Below are 21,600 nucleotides of genomic sequence, written 5' to 3' on the forward strand. Positions count from 1 at the left end.
AAATCGAATAGGTTTGGGTAGAAACCAATTTTGACTTTCTTTGACCGAAACCAAAGTTTCCTGAAGACCGGTTTACCTCGGAAACAAAGAAGAATAAGAGATATCTATGTGCTAGGCTTCAACTTAAATATCACTATGTGACTTGGCTGATATAAATTGGAAACCCACTTCATATTTTCATAATCTTGAAATTTTGTTTAGCATTTTACCAGAGTGGCCAAAACCGATGCAGCCCGATAACCAAAATGAAGGTTTTCTATCACAAACCGTTTTGATTCGAGTCAAATTGAAGGTTTTTTCAAATCTATATGTTCTGATCCAAACTTGACTCGTTAACTAGCCCGCTCCGCTTGTTTTGCCATGCATATATCTCATAATTTGTGTTTTCGTCATGCTCAAAAACACTTACTGTTGATGTTTATAACAAACATATTTTAATTGAATATAATTCGAAGGGTAAATTAGAAAGATACATTGAGACAAAGATCAGCATTCAAACTTCCAAACAGATGTGAATTCAAAATATAAAAGCACAAGTGCATCAAGACAAAGATCATGTGCAAAAGAAATGTTTAATAATTTGAAATTAAACCTAGAACAACTTACCTCAATCTTTATACTGGCTTGCATGCTTCAAATGTCTTTTGTTCTTAACTCTCCGCTTTCAAATGTCATTTATAAACCACAAGATCTTTTTGATCAAGCAAAAGCAGTGTTTCCATATAGTCACACACAGCAAATGAATCCAATGATCCATCAATCCCAAGATTATCGACGTGTTTTGAGTAGGGCTCGTAAATAGCAAGCTACCCACGATCATCATCTCCTTGTTCTCGAGTTTCAATGATAAGTTCACCACTCTTCCGAAATCCCAGTTCATTAGTTCCTTTTATATGTGTAAAAGTGAATAACTTTGTAAACGATTTCGGATCACCATCGCACATCATCCACACATCGTAATCTAAATTAACGGTTTCTTGTGATCCATACACAACAAGCGACTCCCCAAGCTTAGGCATGCCCCCAAGTTGTAAACCATGTGGAAGGTTTACTACTCTAAATTCTTCACTTGTCATATCAAATGAAATAATAATAAACGCATCCCAAAAATTACCGTCTGTAATCTTACCGAATGCAACCCAATAGATAACTCCATCTATAACTACCACATTCTTGCGAACGTAACTTAATAATATATTAGCGGGGAGACTGCCATATGACCTTCTCCAAGCCCCTGTGCTTAATGTAAAAACCTCAACCTCAGGGTTGCAAGTTACATTTTCTATACCTGTCGTCGTCATCTGGTAAACAACATATGTAATCTTGACAATCTTAGGGTCCTTGGTCTCACGACAAACCCCAAAACCAACAACAGTTTCATATCCCCTCCCTCTAAAATTGTAACATACGAAAATCGAAACCAAAAAATATCAATTGTCGAATTAATAAGTCGGATATTGTAAGGGTTAATAACTGGTAGGATAGATAAAACGTTAACGAAGAAAAATCAAAGATTTTAAATATAAATGTATTTTGCTAGCTAATAAGGAAAAGATTTTAATAACGACAAGATTAGGGTTGTTTAAAATTATTTCTAAACTTAAAGGTTGAAAGTGTAAATGTTTAAATTAATGGAAGGACCATTATTGCCCTTTCATGAAACCTCAATTTGAAGAATACATGAACTATAACTCTTGGCAGCCGACTTTCCGGCGAAAGGTGATCAACTAAATATTAGATATTACTAACTAATAGATATTATCGCAAATTTTGTGGATCAACTCGTATAAGTATACGTAATAACATGAAGATTTCTTATATCAAACCTTAAAGTCTCTACTTCTCCCTACCGTTTCGCCATCACCACTGCCCCTACGAATCGCCAGAAAACCGTCGCCACCGCTAACGGTTGTAGCTTGAGGCAACCATCACTGCCGCATACGTTTTAGTGTTAGCCAGAAATCACCAACACAGTTGTTCTTGTCCATTCGAGTTACGCCACCGACATCGGAACCGCGAGTGCTGGAATACGACGCCGCCGCCCTGCAACTAGCCGGAGAAACCGCAGCCACCTCTACGCGGGTTCTCGCTGACGCTGCTGGTAGCCAGGCAACCACCGCTCGCTTGCACTCCCTGCTCGTACACGTGAGGTCTTCGCCACTACCGTAACCTGTTGTTGCCGGGAATCACCGACGCTATCACCATCTCGAGTCGACCTTCCATCTGAATCGCCGTAGAAGGTAAACCCATATCGATCAATAATTGTTTCGTTATATCAGTTAACAAAGGGTCGGCTTAACAACTCTTGGCTAATGGGTTTAAAGAACAAAAACAAAACATATGTTTTAAGATATATATATATATATATATATATATGTTCGAAACCAAATATGAAGTCTGAAATAAGAATGCCAACTTTAATATGTTGCTTTTATTCTTTTTTATTTACTGTTTATGAATCCAAAGCCAATATTAAATTACGTTAATAAAAGTGGAATGACCTATTTAAGTTATGTTGAGAAGCTTGTATAATGAGTTTTAGTACTAATATATATAATTGGAATTCAACGTAAACAGTTTTATGAATATGAAATAACTACTAAAGTATGTAGTATATATTAATGAAATTGGGGAAATAGTAATTATAATAAGACAATTATATACGTATACAGAGAACATTACCAAATAAATAAAGTATACATGGATATCAAAGCATAATCTAAATTACAATAATATTATAGGTCCCCACGACATATAATTCAAGCTTACGGTTACCGCTATTTCGCTTAAAAGGTACAGATTCCATGTTTCTTTTCTTTTAGCTTTATATTGTTTTCATCGTTCTCGTAGTGTACGGATTCTGTGGTCTTTTACTTGTAGCGTAAATATTGTTTCCCATCGATCTCATAGTGTATGGACTTCGTGGTCTTACACTGGTAGCGTCATACCGTGTCTTTGCTATCATAGTATATGAGTTCTTGAGTTATTGATCGCGTTATATTTATTGAGTTATTTCATAGTATCCTGTCACCGTTATTTATTGCAAAGTGTTAGATTGCTATTGTTAAATTGTCATGCATGCGATATAATATATTTTATTGCACTCATTGTCGCATGTTCCTAATAGACCATTGTACATTGATTGATTGTTATTGAGACATATTATATTAATATTGACCATTGTTATTGTATTTTATTTGACCTCAATACCCGAGCATTTATCCACCTATGGGGATGTAGGGCGTCAATCGAGGCACCTTTGACGTGCTATATATGTGGCGGAGTGATTAGTCCACAACGTCTCTATTTTATTGTGTGATGAGAGCACTTACTGATATACTGATTACTGAGAGACGTATGGATCGATCCTAGGTAAACTGTTACTGGAGTGAGATGGTTAGGTGTGTGTGTCCACATTCCTATCTCACTTAATTACTGGTGCATTAGTCTGCAGCTAATGTACATACTGTTACTGTTACTGGCTCACATGGGTATTTCCATAGATATATTGTTATTGTACCAATTCATAACTGATAGTTCAGCGTATTGTTAGTGTTACCGGCTCATAGACTGTACTTGTTTCCCCTGTAATCGTTTATTGTATTGCGTTGTTCTTCACCATTTGTTACTGCTATTTTCCTCCATTACTGGGCAAATTTTTGGCTCATCCGTGTTTCTTTGTTCTGTGTTTTCTTTAATTTGTTACAGGTACTCAAGGGAATTCGGGGAACATGTGATAAGAGAGTAAAAGTGAAAGACTAGAAGTTGGAAAATAAGGAACTTAAATAATTTTCTTTTGAGTGAAACAACTTTATTTAATTTTCGTTGTCGATGATATTGAACCTTTTTGGTATTTAATGATTTTAAACTTTTAAATTTGGATTTATTTATCGTATCGAGTGACACGTCGGCCCTAACCGGGTCGGGGTGTTACAAAAATTCCCTTGTCTAACATTCGGCACGAAAACAGCAACCGCTTTTCTAATTGAAACATTCCAAATAACAACATCCATTCTACAATTTCCATCACCTGGAGTACCGCTATACAAACCCACCAAACTGTGAGAAGTGCCGATTACCCTAGGACGTTCAAGCTTCTTAACCAATAGAGGAACTTTGAGAGAAACTTTGTGTTTCGGGAAATTATGATCATCGACGATTGAAACATATTTTTGCTTATAATCAACTTGACCACTAAACCTAACAAGAGTATCTTCATACATCACGAGCAGATGTTGTGGCTTTGTGTGGTGTCCCTTGTAATGTTTACTAATAAAATCCGAGCTGTCGATGATAGACTTCCATGTTTTGGAGACCGATCGGAATTGAATCAACGATTTCACAAGAAGCTGAGTCATGATTTCCAGTTGGATTTCATGCGGTAAGTAGTCTGACATTATGATTATTTTGAGTCTTTGACTACTGAAGATCGGTGTGCATGGGTTTTTTTTAGGGTTTTGGTATATATAAACGAAAGAAAGAGAGGTAAACGACCTTGGTAAACTAAACTATAATAAACGGAACCATCAATATAAAACCGAACTGAAATTAACCAAAAATTGCATTAACCGACAATAGGTTATCGGCTATTTTTAACCCTCGATTAACCGAACAGAACTATTCATATTTTCATATATTTTTAGTTTTTATATCTTAATTTTTTGTATTTTATATTATACCTCCATTTATAATGTGTTTGTACGTACATCAATTTCATACATTCATATCATGTTTATATACATCCAATTCATTTATTCCTAAGCAAAAAATTTAGCACAAATTTGGTTTTGGTCATTAACCAAAACTCCGAACCGAAAAATTAACTAACCGAATAAATCGTGCCGAATTAACAAAAAACCGGCTGGTTAATAAAAGTGATTAGCCAATGACTTTGGTTATGGTTATGGTTTTGGTTTTGATTTTGGCTAATAAAATATGAATGAAACGTTCACGAATGCAAACGAACATAACAGAAGAAAGATAAACGACCATAAATTAATGAACAAGGGTAAACAAACACAAACGAACAAATATAAAACTATAAATACATTATTCATCCAAAGTTATTTTTTTTCCAAAAAATGAACATAAACGACCTGAAAGCGATCATAAACGAGAATAAATGAAAAAACATTATCGAGCATAGATGAACATTCAAAAGATATGTTCATGTCCGCTCGTGTAATTAAATGAACACAAACTTTTTGTTCATGTTCGTTTGTTTATTAAATGAGCAAACATAAATGAACTTTATGCCGAACGGTTCACGAGCTGTTCACTGAGCGTTTGGTTTATTCAAAGGTATAGCTAAAACTTAAAATGAGACGTAAATGATTCATGAAATGGCCGCTAAATGTCTTTTGTCTAAAGTCTAAACCCAAAATTTTACCTTGGGTTAAACCGGTGCAAACTTGTATTACCGGTAATTATGATGGTTCAAACTATAAGTTGGTCGCCCAATTTACACGGCTAAAACGTACTAGGCTTGTTTTTTCAGTTCTACTGTTCTCCACGACTATAACCACCTCTAAGGTTGTGCGCGGTGCGGTTTTGGGCTAAAACCGAAATTGAAAACCAAAATTTCAGTTTTTTTGTTTTTTTCTAAACGTTCGGTTTGGTTTTTTCTTCTCTTTTTGGGTTTTTGGGATTCAGGTTAGGTTTTTTCGATTTTGCTAACTGGGCTAGTAATTTCCGGGGCCAAAGAAATTTGACCTATGATATTTTGAAATGGCCTAATATTTAAAATAATAATAATAATAATAATAATAAATTAGTAGAATGTTGTACATTTTGGCCTAAAAATAAGAAGAGAATAAAATATGCTTACATTTAGAATGATTTGATCTCATTTAAATCTACTAAACATAACTGATTAATGTTAAAAATAAAATATATATCATGTTTATAAAACACAAACAATTCAATGAAAAACTAATTGAACAAATCGGTTTTCTCGAATCGGTTCGGGTTTTTCGTACTTTCACAAAACCCTAAACCGTTATTTTGGTTTTTAAAAAAATAAAAACCGAACAATTGGATTCTAATTCGGTTCGGTTTTCTGGTTTGTTTTTTCTTTTGGATTTCCCCCAAAACGGTAATTAATTCCTATTTTCTTAACCTAAATTGGCCATCGAATTGCTCAATGTTTGGCGATGATATTGTGTTATGGCTCTTTTGATACTATTAGAGTTACTCATTTAATTAGTGTTGTTGGTAGTTAGCTCGTCAGTATCTGATATTATATGTACTTGAGAATATTTTATTCCAGTTTGAATTGTTGATAGATGTTATTATTTCATTTTCAGCATTCATAAATCGTTATAGTTGTCCGAACACTCCAACTATAAATTTGAATTGTGTTTAAGAAAATAACATTGTTAATCTTAAACCGATTTTCAGAGTTTGCAGCGTAGATACAACAAAAACAGCCTGAGATGAAACCAAAAGGTTTGTCTAAAGCTCAACGATTGGATATAATCACAACTCTTCTTATACCATCATAGAAACCATTCTATGTATTTTACCAATTGAAGAGATAGCAAGGACAAGTATCTTCTCAAGGGAGTGGAGGTTTAAATGGACGACAATCCCTAAACTTGTGTTCAGTCTGCCTACCGTACTCGAAAAAAAAATTAAAAAGAAACAAACATCTAACATGGCGAGTGCAAGTAAAAACATGGACACGAGGTGTAAACTTTTTTATGCTATATACCAAGTGTTGTTACAATGCAGAGTCCAACACACGAGTTCTCGCTTTCGATGCGAACATGTTACACATGTACTGAAATTGATCAAATAATACTTCATTTGTCTAGAAACCATACCATCAAGAAATTAACACTTGCGGTGCATGAATTCAGCGTACCTATATCACTATCCTCATCGCGTCAGTTAACGGAGCTAGATCTTAAATATTGTGATATCATCCTTAAATCAATATTCAATGGTTTTGGTAACCTTACAAGCTTATCCTTGACGTGGGTAAAGATATCTGCAGAATATTTACTTCATCTAGTATCTAGTTGTTCGTTACTTAAGATCTTCAGTATGGTATGTTCTTCCTATCCTTATAATGTGGTGTAGTGATAGGAAGCCAAGGTTTCTCGACAGAGACCCACGTTCAGTTCTCACAAACAATACTTTAAAAGGGGGTATGGGTGACTCAATGAAGCAGTTTGCTCATAAGAGTGTTCGGGTTTACCAACAGTGGCCTTCGGGCGGTGAGTTTTTCTGAAATTGAAGATAACTTGGAGACGCTTAAGGACTCCGTAGAGTTAGGTTAAGCTAGCTGGCGATGATCATTTGTCATTTGATAATCCCGTACAAAATACCTAAACAATTTGCATGTTGGTTGTTCAAAAAATATATATAATTAAAGAATGGCTTCCTCGTATTAACCATAAATCCAACATTATGATCATATTATGTATATCTTTACTAGTTACCCAAAGTATGCCTGTTTTGTATATTTTTTGTTCTTCTAAATGTTTGTCTTGTGTTTGTCATTATTGAAGATCAAAATTGTTACAAAGTTCGAACCAATAAGACAAATGTGCAAATCAATTAATTAAAAACAAAATTCCGTATCTGAAAATATCATATCAATTTTTTCAAAACATTTTATATTATTCTCTTATATTATAAATACTCTTAAAGTTCTAGCCTCATTTCATACAAAATTATCACTTCATCTCCAACACATTAATACCTCAAAAGATGAAGCTCATGGTACGAGAATCAGCTATGGGGACCAGACTCCAAATATAAACCTATGGAACTCTAACCTCGACCTCATAGCCCCACATGTTCACACGCGAACTGTCTATATATATCGTCCCAATGGTGCTACCAACTTCTTTGATACTAAACTCATGAAGAGCACTTTGAGTGAAGCTTTGGTTGCATTTTACCCGTGGGCAGGCCGGTTGAAGGAGGATGAGAACGGTAGGATTGTGATCGATTGTCAAGGACAAGGCGTGTTGTTTGTGGAGGCGGATTATGATGGTGTGGTTGATGATTTTGGTGACTTTGCACCTACACCCGAGCTTCAGGAGCTTATCCCAGAAGTTGATTACTCGCAAGGAATCGAATCATATCCATTGCTGGTCTTACAGGTGATTAAAAACATGCATGTCCATGCATGACTCGATACGTAGACATTATTAAATCGATCATTTTACTAGATAGAACATGTCGAATCAGTTTTAAAAGGCATGTGACATTATTTAAGGGTTAGGCTAAATGTACCCCTCCCGAATTAATTAAGGGTTACTACACAACATTTTCAAATTTTATGGTCTCTCTTTAAAAGTTTTGTTTTTTTTTCTATAATGTATTTTTTTTCTCTCGTTTTGTGTTTATTGTCCTTGATCATAATAATATATATTATTATCACTGTCATGCATTATTATATTTATAAAGTTATATATAAATATGTGTGCGTGAAAGATTGATACTAAGTTTTCGAAGCAGATTTGTTTTTGGACTTTTCTTATACACTCTTCTAACGCGAGATAGGTTTACGAAAAAATTTTGGTTTCATTTTATATTTTTTTAGTATTTTTAACCTTTTCACGGTTAAACGTGCATGCACGCGCAGTTCAACGTTTTAACGTAGTTTTTTTTTATGTATAAGGCCTCTACCATAACACACGGCCTTCATACCTAGTCATTAAAAATAATTTAGAAACTTAAAGTATAAACTTGGTATTTAACCAATTTAAGTCAAAGTACTTTGTCTTTAAGTTGTAAGCTAATAAACACAAACGTGTTTTATATGTAAATTTGAGCAGGTTACTTTCTTCAAATGTGGAGGAGTTTCTCTAGGAGTTGGAATGCACCATTATGTCTGTGACGGGGCCTCTGCGTTGCATTTCATGAACGCATGGGGCGATATGGCTCGTGGCCTTGACCTCATCATGCCGCCTTTCGTAGACCGGACACTCCTTCGCGCACGTGACCCCCCACATCCAGCCTATGAGCACAACGAATGCAGGCTCACACCGCCAATGAAATTGCCACTCGAAGCACAACCACGAGAAATAACCGTCTCAATTTTGAAGTTAACACGAGGCCAACTCAACAGGCTCAAAGAAAAATCCGTGGAAGATAGCAGCCCAATAAACTATAGTTCATTTGAAATTTTCTCGAGTCATGTTTGGAAGTGCATTTGTAAAGCTCGTGGACTGCCTGATGATCAGGAGACCAAGCTTTATTTTATAGCTGATGGGTGGGCTAATATTAAGCCCGCTCTGCCACCGGGGTATTTTGGGAATGTTATCTTCCTACACAACGCCACAACATTAGCAGGCGAAATTATATCAAATCCTAGTTGGTACGGTGCTAGTAAAATCCGTGAGGCGTTAGGAAGGAGAACCACCGATTACCTAAAGTCAACAATCGACTACTTGGAACTTCAGCCTGATCTGGGGTCTCTGGCTAGTGCCGTTGTGGAGACTTATAAAAGCTCAAATCTTGGTATAACCACTTGGGCTCGGCTCCCGATTCATGATGTCGACTTCGGATGGGTGAGACCGATATTCATGGGGCCCAGTGCGATCGATGTGGAAGGAATATTAACATTGTTACCAAGCCCAATCAATGATGGAAGTTTGTCTATAATAATTTCTCTAGAAGTTGAACAAATGAAGCTTTTCAAAAAGTTGTTGTATGATATATAACATGTTACATACGTCTATTTCTGTATTTCATGGCAAGTTGGCAACTCTATGTGTGAGTGTCCACTTTCTTCTTTCTACATCCTTTTGAAAGTGTCTTGCATGTTCGAACCTTTGTGTATTTGGTTTTTGATAAAACTTTAATGAAAAAAACATATAAATGAAGAATAAAGTATGCTTGTTTGTTAACATCTCCATCTTCTAATAAATATGGACACATGGTAGGCATCCTAGGGTTGTTTCTCACAATCAAAATCCTGCCCAAAATTATCCTTTTCTTATTGTCAAAAATCTCTCCTACCCATAGAGTTTGACGACTCGATCTCTCTTGCTAATAACAACCTAAGATATAATTTGTTTTTAAGAGGTAAATGTCTGTAGTTTGTGAATACATCTGCAAACCTCTATAGAAAAAGATGTGGACCAAATGTATGCAGTCTATAATTAATAATAAGGCTATTTGTTTTTTATTTTTTATTTTGTATTTTTGCAGATTGCTAAAATAAACTGATGTATTATAAGGCTAATGATTCAATCTCCTCAATTAAAAAATCAAACCTAGGTCTTTTCAATATGAGTTCTCAAATCCTATATATATTGATTTCAACTTTCAAATACACAAAAACCTAATGACTAATTTCAATCTTATTATGAGAAAATTTTAGCAAATACATCTTTTTAAGGCTTTTAATTTCACTTACAGTCAACATCGAAGTTCGGGAGAGTAGGGGTTGTGGAGGGGCGATCGGTGGAGGAGCAAGGGATGGTGGCTAGTGTTGAGAGTCTGTGAAGGAGAACGATGGTTCATGTCTGCGCGGTGCAAACAAAAGAACTCCCGCGAAGCTTTTTTCAAAATACCAATACCACCTAAGTCTACCTTGACACTTCTGGTTCTGCACGACTTTAGTTTTCCGTTGCCAACCCTTTCCATCGGTTTTAATAAGTAGCAAACCTGATAATCGTTTCCACATCTCAACTTTAGAATTTTGATGTTTTTTTTTGCCTAATCTTTTCAAGTCATTTGAGAATTGAAGTTTCCTCCGAGTGCCGGCCGAATCTTTCTTCGATCAGGTACCAGCCATCTAATGGTGTTAGCTGGTAATTAAGTATCACCATAGTTACAAAATTCCTAGATCTAGGCCACCTTAGTAATAAGTTTATAACCATTGGGATCAAGTTTGTCATTAGTTAAGTTTGAGACTCGAACATGGGCAAACCACATGGATCAACCATGCAGTCAGTTACTCTATTTATTATGAACTTCAATCAGATTTACATTGCTATCCCTGAAATTTAATAGTGTTACTCTATTAAAACTTTGGGGTGATTTATGTTTTCCTAACATTTTTTATTTAATTCCATATATGGTTTTTGATAACTTGGGATTCTCCGTCAAAGTGACAGCCGTCATGATATGTTTGTTTAACTCTGATGAGGTGTAGGGTTGTTTACATGGCTCATGGGCCCATTTTCTGCCCTAAGGTATTTTATTAGGAATGTCCAATCAGACTTATAAAACATTAACAGCAGTACTAGCTAGGTTTCTCTCTTGGTCAAGTAAGTTATTCCTTGCTCATCACAACTGATTATCATGCATTCTAGGCGCTAGTCGGCCGCCGGCGTATCAAGTATAGATTAATCAGGATTAATAGGGTTTAATCGAGATTAATCCGATCAGAATTTTATATATAGTATTTCATAAATACACACACCAAATTTTATACATAAATTTTCACTTTTGACCAATTATTTCGAGTATAGTTAGTTTAAATTAGTGAGTTTCGGTCGTATTTGCGAAATGTATTATCATTCTTGATTTTATGATCATGCTGTTTTTTTCACATTAGCTAACTTATGTTGACACATTTTCAATATGATTACCTATAGGTTTAAGCAACCTATAAGTATATCAGAATGTACATAAAACAGGTAATTGTTTTAGTTCATTTACTTCTACCTTTTAATTAGCTTCTTCTTGTCTTGAGTTATTCATTATTCTTTTAATTATATCACCTGCATTTGCTTGTGGGGTTGTACTGCAGGTCATTATTCAAGGGTTTAAGAGCTATGAAGAACGAATTGCTATCGAAGATTTCAGTCCGAAAGTTAACTGTCTTGGTATTATGATTTACTTTTTCATGTTTCTTTTACCAATAATACTCTTTTATTCTCATGTAATGCTTTCTAGTATTTATCTTTATCTGTTATCGTGGCTTGTCACGTAGAGATGACCAGGTTGGACCCATAGTTATCAAAGCGCTAGGCGCACTCAAGGCGCATAGGCCTCGCCTAGGGCCTAGGAGCAAGGCGCAAAAATAGCGAGGGTCTGAAGAAAAAAAACGCACTTGAATAAAAAATTTAAAATATATTATGAAAAATAATATTGTTCTTCAAATAAGATAAACAAAAGCTATTATATAACATTTAATATCATCTAATTAGTATCAAAAGTTTTAAAATATTCAAGGTTCAAATTTAATTCCAGAACTTGAATAACAAAATGTATCAATATAATGCCTTTGACCTCTTCTAGATCTAAGTTTTAATAGCACTTCTTGCGTTTCTTTTGCTCGGCTTTTATCTTCTCATATTCTTGGCATAGACAATGTTGAAGCGCTCGCCTAGGAACTAAAAGCGCATTTATTGAGCCTAGCCTGAAAAATGGGCCTAGGCGCAAGAGTCGAGAGCTTTTAATAACTATGGTTGGACCTGTTGTGGGCCGTGACCTTTTAAATATATAACCATGATTAAGGTTATCGTAAGAGGGATTATTGTAATCGAGTTTTGAGTTAGCTAGTTTCTTGATTATAATAATACGAACGTTCATCCTAAAATTGTGTGTTTGTTGGTATTTTGATTATCAATTCGTTCTTGAAAAGATTCAACTAAGTTAACACTATGTATTCTTTTCGCGATAATCTTTGCACTATGATTATAATTATTCAAATTTAAACTGCAGTTGGTACAAATGGATCTGGGAAGTCTAATATTTTTCATGGTACGTGTAGCTCAATAACTTTTAACTATCTATTTATTCGCTCGTTTGTTTGCATCTCAACCTACCTGATTTACGTTTGCAGCAATTCGTTTTGTTATAAGCGACCCTTTTCATAACCCGTGTGTTGAAGATCGGCTTGCCTTCCTCCATGTATGTTGGTTATCTTTTTATGGTTTTATAAAATGGTCATATCAAACTTGTTTGCAATAATAAATAATAAGTTTTATGTGAACATTATTGCACAGGAAGGAGCAGGACAAACAGTTCTACCAGCGTTCGTTGAGATTGTTTTTGATAATACCGACAATCATATTCCTGTAATGTTTATCATTTATTAGTAGGCATAATCTTTACTTTGTATATGTGTAAATTATCATTTATTCTCACATTTTGCTATGATGGTAGCTCACAATGTTAATATTGCACACACATGCTTAAAATGGTCATATATCCTTTTATGTTCCACAATAAAATTGTATTCTTAGTTTAGAAAATGTTGGTCATAGCTTTTAAGTAGTTGATCAAAACACATAAAATGTTATTATTAAAATGTTAGTCACACTTATTAGCTGTTTTATTTTGCCAGATGAGTTTTGCTACTTTTTTATGTATTGCTATTGAATTGTGTTTCGTCTGCACGGAAATATGTCAAGTATTTAATTAGTACTAATGGTTGCTAAATATCTGTGATTTGAAGGTTGATAACATGGAGGTGCGGCTGCGAAGAACAATCGGTACTAAAAAAGATGAATATTATTTGGATGGGAACCATGTAACGTAAGAACCGCATAATTGATAATTTGAATTCTCTTATTATCATTTTTGAATATCATGTAAAAAACTTAAAGAAGCAAACACATCATTGTAGGAAAACTGAAGTTAAGAATCTGTTGGAAAGTGTGCGGCTCTCTCTTTCCAATCCATATTATGTCGTGCAACAAGACAGCGTATGACATCTCTTCCATTCGAATATTTTGATCACAGGTGAAGTGTATATTTATATTAATCATGCATTTTTTGCAGATGGCATCATTGGCCTTGATGAATGATTCGGAACGACTGGACCTGTTACTGGAAATAAGCGGTATTCGTGTTTATGAAGAGAGTCGTCTTGAAACCATGAAAATGTTGCAAGAATGGCAAGTGATTGTTAAGATTGCCAGATTGGTATTTAACTATTTATTGCATTTGGTTAATCTTTTCTTATATACTTTATTACTTTTATTATAAGATCAGGAAATAACAGAAACCAGATAATTCAAATCCTGCAATACTTGGATGAGAGATTACGCGAGCTAGATGAACAAAAAAGCCGAGTTGAAGAACTATCAGCAGCTTGATAACCTGAGGAAGTCTTTAGAATATACTATTTATGATAAAGAAGTTAATGATGCTCGTCGGGAATTGGCTAAGGTAATTATCTATATAAGTTTCAAAATTTTGTTGATAGTAATACATTTTTGGTAATGCAGGCTTGTTTAAATGAGTGTGAAAAGACTCGTCAAAATGAAGATAATCGAGCGGAACAACTTATTAGTAGAAAAAACATTTTACTTGCAAAGCAAGAAGAACTCACCGAGAAAATCAGAGATTTGGGTCCGTTATCATCAGACGCGCTTGAAACGTAATCATAGTCTCTTGACCACCATTCTATTTGATTTAACTGCATTTTCGTTATCATTGGCTGATATATCTGCCAATAGAGCTTGCCAAATGAGTTGGTCGGCCGGGTTGGGTATGGATCGTTTATTTTTGTACGTGTTAAAAGTGGGGTGGACATGAGTCAGTTTGGGCTCAAACCGAACCAAAAACAAAAACAAAAGGAGTTGGTTTTTGAGTTTTTAAAAACCGTTTTGTTCCAGTCTTACCATTTGGGCTTGAAAGTTTTGGGCTATAAAAATATGGCCCATATTAATGAGCTTTGGCTTAAAACTCACCTACATGTTTTTGTTTGTAATTTATTAATTATTATACATTTGGGCTACAATATTTAGTTATCACTATTTTTATAACTTGTTTAAAATACAGATTTAAAAATAAACTCTATAACTCTGGTTTGGTTTGGTTTTTTATAAAAAGATAAAAATGTAGAACCAAACCGTCAGTTTTTGTTGGGTTTGGTTTTTGAATACACTTTTGGTGGTTTTCAATCCGTTTGATCGCTTGGCTCATACGCCCTCTTTTTAGCCATCTTTGTATTTTATCGTTTTAACCCGTTACAATATAGACTCAAATCGATCCATTAGTAAGTGAATGGGTTGTTAACACATCAAATGCAGGCACAAACAGAAAAGCTTAGAAGAATTATATAAAATGCTGCGCAAGTGCAACGAGAAGTTAAAACAGTTTAGTCATGCAAACAAGAAAGTACTTGATCAGTATGCATACTTTTCGGATCAAAGAGAAGAACTCCAGAAGCGACTACAAGAACTTGATGCTGGTGATGAGGTAACATTAATCTTATTTATTAATTTTCACTTCTTTTAAGTTTTGAGAAAAAAATATGAAAAGGACTATGAAAGTAGTGTGATTTTCTTGTTTGTGTTCGTTCGTAAAAGTTGTAAACATACAATCAAACCAATGTGATTTTCTTGTTTGTGTTCGTTCGTAAAAGTAATGTGCAGAAGAGTGAGTTAGGCCTAGTTATTAAAACTACACCAAGTTGTAATGATACAAATAATAATTAAATGAATATATTGACAAACATATATGAACAAACATAAACTAACGAACACAACTGAATGTAAATGAACGAATTTAAAATTAACGGAGATAAATGAACTTCCCGTTGAACGGTTCGTGAACTGTTCATTGAATGTCTAGTTTTAATCTTTTACATCGTAAATTATGTTAGTTTTGGTAACCGGCATTTTATTCCATCAATAAAACCATTTCAATATCTTATCTACAGAAAATCAAAGAACTTGTATCAATACTGGATCAACGCAACGATGAATATATTGAAAGTACTTTGGAAGGTGTGGCTAAGCATTTTCGAGATGTATTTTCTGAACTTGTGCAAGGTGGTCATGGACTTTTGATCATGATGAAGAAAAAGGTCGGGTTTTTTACTTTCCTTTATACGTACATTTTCTGTCCTTGTGGGATTTCTAACTTACTTCACGTGTCTTCCAAAGCAGGATGGTGAACCCGCTGATAACAATTATGATGATCATGGGCCTCGGGTTGATGCCGAGAAGCCTGTTGATAAATACATTGGTGTAAAAGTAGAGGCAAGTGTTCTCTACAGAATCTTTCTTTTATCATAGGACTTATGGGTGTAAACAAGCCCGAGCTCGGCTTGTTGAATATTCATTAATTAATTTATATACATTTGTGTTTTTTTTTGTATTTTATAAACTATACTTTTATATATAACATAATGTGCATTGTTTAGTTATATTATTATAATTTTTTACTACTAATTATTTTCATATAAATGAATATTTTAACACATTAAACATAAATTATATCAGGGCCGTCTCAACGTCCTTGTAGGCCTAAAGTGAACTAAAATGTTGAGAGATTTTTTAAAAACAACTTGATATAAACCCTCATTCTATACCCGGGTTTGGGACCGGCAATAGTAAACTATTAAGTTTATAGTTGGTGAACTTAAATTTCTTTTAAAAAATAAAAATTTTGTATGTAAATACATATTTTTTTGTTTTTTGATTTTTACTCTATCAAACATTCAACATACAACAATACATAATCGAAAAGAATTGGGCCTTCATTTTAGTTTGTGGCCCATTTTTAACACATATATATTATATACATGTTATGACAATGTTATAATAATTGGAGGCCCAAGGCAGTGGCCTGACTTGGCCGGCCCATGGGCCGGGCTTGAATTATATAAATAATAAGCTCGCATAGGCTTGCAGCCAGCTCGAGCTTGATAAGAGAAGCTCGGGCTTTGATTGTTTGTTAAACAAATTTACTTTAAGGCTCGGGCTTCGATTGTTTGGCTTGATCCAAGCATTTAACGAGCTGGCTTGGGTTTGTTTACGACTCTTATCATAGTTAGAGGTGGCATGTATGATGTATGTTTTGAACTTGTATGTGCAAAGGTTCATTTTGATTTAAGGTTATTACTGTAGGTTTCTTTCATGGGACAAGAGGTGACACAATCAATGAATCAATTGTCCGATGGTCAGAAGACTATGGTTGCATTGGCACTTATATTTGCCATTCAAAGACATGATCCTGCGCCGTTTTTCCTGTTTGATGAGATAGATGCCGCATTAGACCCTCAGTATCGAGCTGCAGTTGGAAGTATCCTGCCAAATATTTGAAGTTTTGATAATAGAGCAAATACTATAAAAAAACCAACATACTTTCTGTTTTTTTATCGTAAAAGTCCCTTAACAATTTTTTAAAAAATCTAACATATGGAGAGTTTTTGATGTGTAAATATTGTTAAAAGAACTTTTACGAGAAAAACAGAAAGTATACTAGTTTTTTTATACTATTTTCCCTTAATAATAATGATCAAATTTTCCGTGTAAAATGATTCAAGAGATTAATCCATTTAAAAGTAAATAGGTGGAAATTGTCAATTTTATTATTAAGTTTTAGCTAGTCAAATAATCGTTGACTTGCACTCGAGTGTGTTGTCTCGTTTGTTCTATTATTTGCATCCTTGACAATTTGTTTCTAGATATCATTCGTCGCTTCGCAGATATGCAACGTACACAATTCATTGCAACAACATTTCGACCCGAGCTTGTGAAAGTTGCGGATAAGATATATGGTGTGACAAACAAAAACCGTGTTAGTCATGTAAATGTTATCACCATCGAGGAAGCATTGGATTTCATCGAGCACGATCAAATGCATATTGCTGAATGAGCTGCACCTGGTAAAGTCTAAGTCAACTTGTTACATTATTTATTTTGAAAATAATACGATAATTTGAATAAAATGTTATAGGTCAATTTTGGTTGTTTTAAAAATTATATGGGTTGGTTTGGGTCATAGGTTTTAACTAAATTTGTCAAAATGAGTCACTTGAAATTCCACATTCTTATTTTCGGGTTAAAATGAGTCGACAAATTTAAAGATGTGGGTCGATGTGGATTAAGTGTCTTAAGGAAAAATGGCAGGTTCGGGTTGAAACGGGTTTTGGGTTAAAACGAGATCGGTTTAGGTTTCGGCTCGGATGAGGTTTCGTGCCGACGGAGGAAACATTTTACTTTTAAAAAAAAAAATTTTTTTTTGTGTTTTATTTATATTTTGAGTTCTGATTTTTTATTGTTTTTTTCTAATTCTTTTTTAGGAGTTTTTTATCTCTAAAAAAAAAGAAAAAGAAAAATCATTACGCAAAAAAAATAAAATAAAATCATAACCCTTTTTTTCTTATTATTAAAACCTCATTAAAAAAATTTGGCTACTTTTATACCTTATTTTAAAGTCACTTATTAACAAGAATTTGTGTATGTTTAGGTGTAGTGGCTCAACATGGACTAGAGGATTTGTGTTGAATGAAGAAATGCATCATCTTTTTTTTTATATGTTAAGACTTGATCGTTTGATGTGATTTGATTAGAATAATTATTACTCAATGTAGAAGTAGCTACCAGCAAACTCTACTAAGCGTATGCATGGGTCGGTTCAGTTTTTGGCTAAACTCGAACCAAAAACCAGTATGTACTGTTCCATTTTGGTTTATTCCGGTTTGGGTGTGCTACTTTGGTTCAGTTTCGGTTTTTTTGGTTTTATGACTTTTGTCATTAAAGCTTGAAAATTTTGAACCGAAAAAAATGGCAAAATATATTGAATTTAGGTCAAAAGGTTTTTGCTAGTTAATAATTAATTGAATATTGTACGTTGGGCCTACGAGTCTACGGTATTTTTGGTTTGGCCGAAAAGAAAATAAATTTCACTTAGCAAAGCAAGAAGAGCTAACCAAGAAAATCAGAGAGTTGGGTCCGTTATCATCAGACGCGTTTGAAACGTAATCATAGTCTCTTGACCACCATTCTATTTGACTTAACTGAATTTTTGTTATTATTGGCTGATATATCAGCCAATAGAGCTTGCAAAATGAGTTGGTCGGCCGGTTTGGGTATGGATTGTTATTTTTGCGTTAAAAGCGGAGTGGTCATGTTAATCCACGGGATAACGTTCATCCTTGTTTTGTTCTAGAGTTATTTGAGTGTTTACTAGGCAATGCGCGTGACACGCTTATTAAACATGTTTGTGTTAGTCTTCAAGAAAATAACATGTTCAGTTTCGAGTTTATTAGATGTGATAAACATGTTGTTTCGTGCTCAGTCAATTTAATAAGACATGACACATATTGCTAGCTCTATGGAATGCAACCTTGTTTGTAAGAAAAAGCAATTGCGTTGTTAAACAATTGTCACTATTGTTCACATCATGTAGTCATGTACCAATACAAGAACAATTATTTGAATGAAAGTACACAACTAATTTAACCGAAACCGATTTAAAAACGGTTTTGATGAAACCTGTTTAAAACCAAACCATGGTTTGTATACTCCTCTAGTAAAATGCGAACTGATCCAGATAAGACCCAGTTTCAAAACTGAACCAATCATTATCGTATTTTTTCAAATATGTTTGAATAAAAACCAAATTTTGACTTTCTTTGACCAAACCAAAGTTTCATGAAAACCGGTTTATCTCGGAATCAAAGAAGAATAAGGTAGCGTTTGGTATGAAGTAATGGTGGGCGGAATGGAATGGATCATTCCAAATGAATAAAATAAAACATGTTTGGTTGTCTTCATCAATGGAATGAATTATTACTAAGGAATGAAAATCATTCCATATATAACATTTTTCATTCCATAGTAAAAAGTGTTTTTTTCATTCTTTCAAGGAATGGAATGAAATGATCAACAATTATTATTATTATTATTATTATTATAGTATAACTATTATTTAATTATAATAATTATTATATTATATTTTTTATTATTATATCGTATTATTTTATTATCGTCTCATTAACTAACAAATAAAATATGTGTGTATAGTTTACTATTTAATAATAAAATAATAATAAAGTGATTATTCTTTTCATTCCTATATGGTAACCAAACAACATAATGAAATAGTAATGATTCATTTCATTCCCTTATCCATTCCATTCCACTCTCTATTTTATTCCTTCGTTCATTCCATACCAAACCGACTAAGAGATACACTGAGAATCTAATTGTGAATGAACAAGTATCACCATGACGGATTGATGCAAACAGCCTACGATGTAATGGGTCGATCTAATAACTGGTTCCCGATAGGACCGGATCTCTTTGTTTGACTGCACAGTAGCTATGCAATGCTTATGTTCACTTCTAGAATCCATTATAGCATTATTCAAAGTAATTTAGTATGCCAGGAATAACTATAATAATGATAATAATAAAAAAGAATCAGCATTCAAACTTCCAAACAGATGTGAATTCAAAATATAAAAGCACAAGTGCATCAAGACAAAGATCATGCGCAAAAAACATGTTAAACAACTTGAAATTAAACCTAGAACATCTTACCTCAATCTATATACTTGCTTGCATGCTTCAAATGTGTTTTGTTCTTAACTCTCCGCTTTCAAATGTCATTTATAAACCATAAGATCTTTTTGATCAAGCAAAAGCAGTGTTTCCATATAGTCACACACAGCAAATGAATCCAATGATCCATCAATCCCAAGATTATCGATGTGTTTTGAGTAAGGCTCATAAACAGCAAGCTGCCCACGGTTATCATCTCCTTGTTCTTGGGTTTCAATTATAAGTTAACCATGCTTCCGTAATAATAGTCCACGACCTTGAACTTTTGAAGTATAAGTGAATAGCTTTGTAAACGATTTCTAAACACCACCGCCCATCAAAAATACATTGTAATATGAATCAGTGGCATGTCCAACCACAACAAGAGACTCTCCTAGCTTAGACATGCCCACGAAATTTAAACTATGTGGAATGACTACTTCTCTAAATTCTTCGCTTGTCATATCAAATGAAATAACCATATCCCTAAAATCACTATTATGGTAGTATTCTTAGCATTAAGAACCCAATAGAGAACTCCATCTACGACTACATCATTCTGGATTAAACTGTTAATTAATATATGAGAAGGGATATTGCCATTTGACCTTCTCCAAGCCCCCATGCTTAATGTGAAAACCTTAACCTCGGGAGGGTTGTCAGCATATGTAATCTTGACAATCTTAGGGTCATTGGTCTCACGACAAACTCCAAAACCTATATTAGTTTCATATATCTCATCTTCGATAATATTAGGCACGAAAACAGCAACGGCTTTTCTAACTGAAATATTCCAAATAACAACCACATCCGTTCTACGACTTCCCTTGCCTGAAGTACTTCCATCGCCCGGAGTACCGCTATACAAACACACCAAACCGTGAGAAGTGCCGATTATTGTAGGACATTCAAGCTTCTTAACCAATATAGGGACTTTGAGAGACACTTTGTGTTTCGGGAAATTATGATCATCGACAACTGAAACATATTTTTGCTTATAATCAACTTGACCACTAAACCTAACAAGTGTATTTTCATACATCACAAGCAGATGTTGTGGCTTTGTGTGGTGTCCCTTGTAATGCTTACTAATAAAATCCGAGCTGTCGATGATAGACTTCCATGTTTTGGAGACCGATCGGAATCGAATCAATGATTTCTCAGGAAGCTGAGTCATGATTTCCAGTTGGATTTCATGAGGTACGTAGTCTGACATTATATGATTATTTTGACTACGAAGATCGGTGTGCATGGTTTTTAGGGTTTTAATAGTGACAAAAGAAAGAGATGTAAACGACCTTGGTAAACTAAACTATAATAACGGGACCATCAATATTAAAACCGAACCGAAATTAACCAAAAACTGCATTAACCGACAATAGTTTATCGGTTATTTTTT

At 34.2% G+C, this 21,600-nt stretch overlaps 2 protein-coding genes and 2 pseudogenes across 4 annotated transcripts; 2 read left to right on the forward strand and 2 right to left on the reverse strand.

The window, feature by feature from the left end:
• Nucleotides 1–209: 209 nt before the first annotated feature.
• On the reverse strand, nucleotides 210–21,417 carry LOC143575294 (F-box/kelch-repeat protein At2g43270-like). Of its 2 annotated transcripts, none has more exons than XM_077059703.1 (2): nucleotides 19,971–21,417; nucleotides 210–313 (listed from the first exon to the last, which is right to left on the reverse strand). In XM_077059703.1, the coding sequence occupies exon 1, from the start codon at nucleotides 21,415–21,417 to the stop codon at nucleotides 20,662–20,664; it is 756 nt and encodes a 251-aa protein (XP_076915818.1). In that variant the 3' UTR covers nucleotides 210–313; nucleotides 19,971–20,661. The 2 variants fall into 2 exon arrangements, with proteins under 2 accessions (XP_076915818.1, XP_076915819.1); XM_077059704.1 differs by lacking the exon at nucleotides 210–313 and adding an exon at nucleotides 507–623 and having other exon boundaries at nucleotides 20,164–21,417.
• On the reverse strand, nucleotides 807–4,358 carry LOC143575278 (F-box protein CPR1-like). Its single transcript, XM_077059693.1, has 2 exons — nucleotides 3,919–4,358; nucleotides 807–1,392 (listed from the first exon to the last, which is right to left on the reverse strand). Exons 1-2 carry the CDS (start codon nucleotides 4,356–4,358, stop codon nucleotides 807–809), a joined length of 1,026 nt encoding a protein of 341 aa, XP_076915808.1.
• LOC143575293 (shikimate O-hydroxycinnamoyltransferase-like) lies at nucleotides 7,717–9,695 on the forward strand (annotated as a pseudogene). Its single transcript, XR_013142736.1, has 2 exons — nucleotides 7,717–8,114; nucleotides 8,793–9,695. The product of XR_013142736.1 is annotated as a shikimate O-hydroxycinnamoyltransferase-like (transcript).
• Nucleotides 11,592–17,529, forward strand: LOC143575279 (structural maintenance of chromosomes protein 3-like; annotated as a pseudogene).
• Nucleotides 21,418–21,600: the final 183 nt, after the last annotated feature.

Source organism: Bidens hawaiensis, unplaced genomic scaffold (genome assembly GCF_021521415.1).
Source record: "Bidens hawaiensis isolate Kalapana, Puna unplaced genomic scaffold, B.hawaiensis_p1.1 tig00027332_1, whole genome shotgun sequence".
Lineage (NCBI taxonomy): Eukaryota > Viridiplantae > Streptophyta > Magnoliopsida > Asterales > Asteraceae > Bidens > Bidens hawaiensis.

Bases quoted from the DNA above. Each gene is read 5' to 3' on its own strand.
- LOC143575278 (XM_077059693.1), bottom strand. From the start codon at position 4,358: ATGACTCAGCTTCTTGTGAAATCGTTGATTCAATTCCGATCGGTCTCC. The intron at 1,393-3,918 runs GTTAGGGCCGAC...TTACAATTTTAG, and splicing joins TTTTGTAACACCCCGACCCG to AGGGAGGGGATATGAAACTG.
- LOC143575294 (XM_077059703.1), bottom strand. From the start codon at position 21,417: ATGTCAGACTACGTACCTCATGAAATCCAACTGGAAATCATGACTCAG.